Below are 3,329 nucleotides of genomic sequence, written 5' to 3' on the forward strand. Positions count from 1 at the left end.
GATTATATGTTCACAGAATTTTAAGGCAAACCTGTGTTTAGTTTGCTTAGAGTCACTGTCTGCCATGAAGGATTATAATATAAATCACCACTACAACATGTTGCACAAAGCTAAATATGAAAAGTTTACCGGTATACACAAGTATACAATCTGCAGCAACGTTTTACCAGAACCATGCKGGAGTCTGAACTCAAGGGGTCCTGTCGCTGCACTTCACATCGCTAACGTAAGTGTTTATGGATTCATATTTCTTAAATAAGAGAACTGTTCGACGTGCATTTGAGCACAAGCTGCACTGTATGTTGGTTTAATCAACATATACACAAACATTTTTAAAATGTCAGTTTTKTTACATTTGGGTAAGTGTGCAGCGATACGCGGTCGTGTCCATCCCTGCTGTAAGAACTAACAGTCAATCTGTGAACCTGCACTGATTTTCCAGTTTGTCTGAGTTGCAGTAAAACTGTAGCAGCTAAAGTCTGAGGTGCCGCAGGCCCACTCTGAGAACCGATCCGAGGGCTCTGTCTGAGCTGTCCTGCCCGCAGCGAGTCCAGAACGAGCCGCCCAGCGCTCCCCCCCTGACACAGATGAAGCACTTAACRCCCCCTGTCCGCTGCCCCAGCAGGCCGAGGGTGCATTAATGAGCTCCCTGTCCACTCCAGAGTGATCTATTACTTCCTGTAATTATAAATAATAATCTTGATTATTACGCTGGTTAGCCAGCGAGAGGCATAGACGGATGTGCCTGCGATATGATTCATCATATTTTTCTCTCTCAYCCACGAGCAGTCGCCACAGACGGCAGCAGGTTTCCATCGGCTGCACGCTGACAGGCTCATATTAGAGAGAKCGGGTCTGAACCGGGCTCTGCTGGAGGACTCTGATTAACAGGACATACAGAGAGACATCAGGTCCAARTTTACTTCGAATCTTTATAGTCAACAAAGAAGGTTTGATGATTTAAAGTTTCAGTTCTGACACTTTAAACTCGGTACAAAAGCAGGAAGGTTCTGATGAAACAGACTGATGTGGACCGGAAAGTTAAAACCTGAGCAAAGAGACTGATTGAAAACTGAACCTGCAGTCCTTGTCCGTCCACCGTGACCGAGTTGGCTCTCTGCATCTTCCCTCGACTGGACTGGCTCGACCGCGAGTCTTTCCTCAGAGTCGACTGTCGTTCCTGAGGTCCACGGAAATAACATGAAAAAAGCGACAGACATTTGGTGCAAAAAGCAAAAAACAAATTAAATTTATGCAGACTTGATACATCATTAGGGAGCACGAAGTCTGCTGTGAGGCTCAAACTACACAGCTGTGGTGATTATAGTGTGATAGGGCTATTCAACTGGTGGCCTGCAGGCCACATCCGGCCTGTGAGTGACCAAAGTTCGGCCCGCTAATTGGTTCATTCACCTCTTAATCCCACTACATTACTGTAAGTTCTTTTAGGTAGATATAGACATGTTTGGCATCTACAAAAACATCAGAATCTTGGCTAGAAGCTGGTAAAAACCATTTCTAGGAACATCCAAGACAGTTCAAACTACAAGCAGCTGAATTTAAAACTATGAAAGTGAAAATAAAATTGTTTTAAAAAGAACGTTATATTTGTTTTTGTATCGTTTTATGATCACTTCTTTTATTAAATAGGGTTCTGTGTGTAGTGTTCATGATTAAATGCAGCAAAATAAACTATTTCAAAGGTAACAGATCATTGTACTACTTGGTTTATTTACATAGTGACTAATTTCTTGATGTTTGGACCCTGAGCTGTTGGCCTGCAGTAACTTTGACCCCCCAGAGCAACTTAGTTGAATAACCCTGTAGTATGATATATATGAGCTCAAAAACTGCAGAAATCACAAAACAACAGTTCATTGTTGGGATTATTTAAAGTTAAAAACAATAAACTGATAAAACTACTTCTCCACTGCATATTTTATAATCATCAATCCAATAAAAATCTATTTTGTGTGCTTAAATCAGAGCAAATGAATAAAATTAGTGACTTTCAGCGTGTTTACGCTGCAGTTCGGTTCCTGTTTGACAAACTTTCCTCCCAAAACGAAAGAAGCTGCTCTCCCATGCTTCCCATTAGGTCAGCACACCTTTCCCTTTTCAAACACACCTTCTTCAGTTTTGGAAATAAACTTCTGAAAAAGAAATTGCTGCCATTTCAGAGCTCAGTAGGAGAACACAGGCTGATGATTGAGTCCTCAGGTAGAAAACAAAGTCAGGTTCACTCGGGGTTTTAGGACTGCTGACCAGCYAAGAGCGAAGCCTTACCAGGACGATCGGGCAGATGGAGTTGGGGGGCAGGATGTGATCCTTCAGGGGTCCACAGTCACACTCAGGTTTCATATGGGAGGCACACTTGTTATGGAGCTGGAGGAGGTGGCAGTTATTATTAACAACCAACTAGTGCAGATAAAAAAAATAAACATTTCAGGGATATTTTCAGGAGGTATTTGCAACGCGCATGTCATTGCCTCTGTTTTATTTTCTATTATCTTGCAACTGCAAACAAGTGTTTTCTGAGTGTAAATTGGCGCGATGACTTGTGAGTTCTCCGAGGTGCAAAAAGCAAAACCTTAAACAACAAGAAGCAGTGGGAATATAATGAGAAGGTGGCTGCCTCTCGGCGGGGGTGGGAACTTACCGTGATTTGACACCACACACAGTGGAGCCCAGTCAGGCCCTGGTAACACTTAATGGTTTTGTGACACTTGTCACACTTGGTGGGGCAGTTCCCTTCCACCCAGAAATGATGCATTACCTGCGGAGAGGAGGAGAGACGGCACGCTGGGAGGAAAAGCAGCGAGAAAAGGAAAAAAAAAAAACGCGGTGCGGAAAAACAAGAGGCACACGAAGGCACAAGTGACACAACAATTAAAGCAAGAAAGGAGAGACAACAAAAAAAGGAAGAAAAGAGGCCCAACAAATGATGCTGTCTGCGTCAGAGCCTGCAAACCGGCCTGATCCTGGTGATTAACRACACTTAGTGCAAGTCTGAGTTCATTCTGCTTTATTAGAACAAAGCTCTGCAAACCTCATCATCACGTTTCTGTCACTTTAACCTCACTTAAAGGTTGAAATAAAAAAAAAAAGAATAACCCAACTCTGCATTGGATTGAAAATAAATAATATGTTTAAAATCTAGTTTCCTGCTTTTGAAATTAAGGAATAAATTTACACTCAAAAATGGACATGTTTGATTTCCTTCACCAACTGATTCCACTCAACTGAACTGAGTGAATGTAAATCAATTTTTACATGAACTTAAACAGTAAATGTGAAGTAAATAAAACATTATAGTTACTCTAAAACAT

General features: G+C 41.9%; 1 protein-coding gene across 1 annotated transcript in view; it reads right to left on the reverse strand.

Annotated features, from left to right (window-relative positions):
• dgkb (diacylglycerol kinase, beta) overlaps positions 1 to 3,329 on the reverse strand; it is a gene marked incomplete at its 3' end in the record, with an annotated part of 46,666 nt that overhangs the window by 6,430 nt on the left and 36,907 nt on the right. The window contains 3 exon segments of the mRNA XM_014019014.1: positions 1,079 to 1,180; positions 2,287 to 2,385; positions 2,660 to 2,776. Coding sequence (XP_013874468.1) covers positions 1,079 to 1,180; positions 2,287 to 2,385; positions 2,660 to 2,776 — 318 coding nt within the window.

This window comes from Austrofundulus limnaeus, unplaced genomic scaffold (assembly GCF_001266775.1).
Source record: "Austrofundulus limnaeus strain Quisiro unplaced genomic scaffold, Austrofundulus_limnaeus-1.0 Scaffold207, whole genome shotgun sequence".
In the NCBI taxonomy this organism is placed as follows: Eukaryota; Metazoa; Chordata; class Actinopteri; order Cyprinodontiformes; family Rivulidae; genus Austrofundulus; species Austrofundulus limnaeus.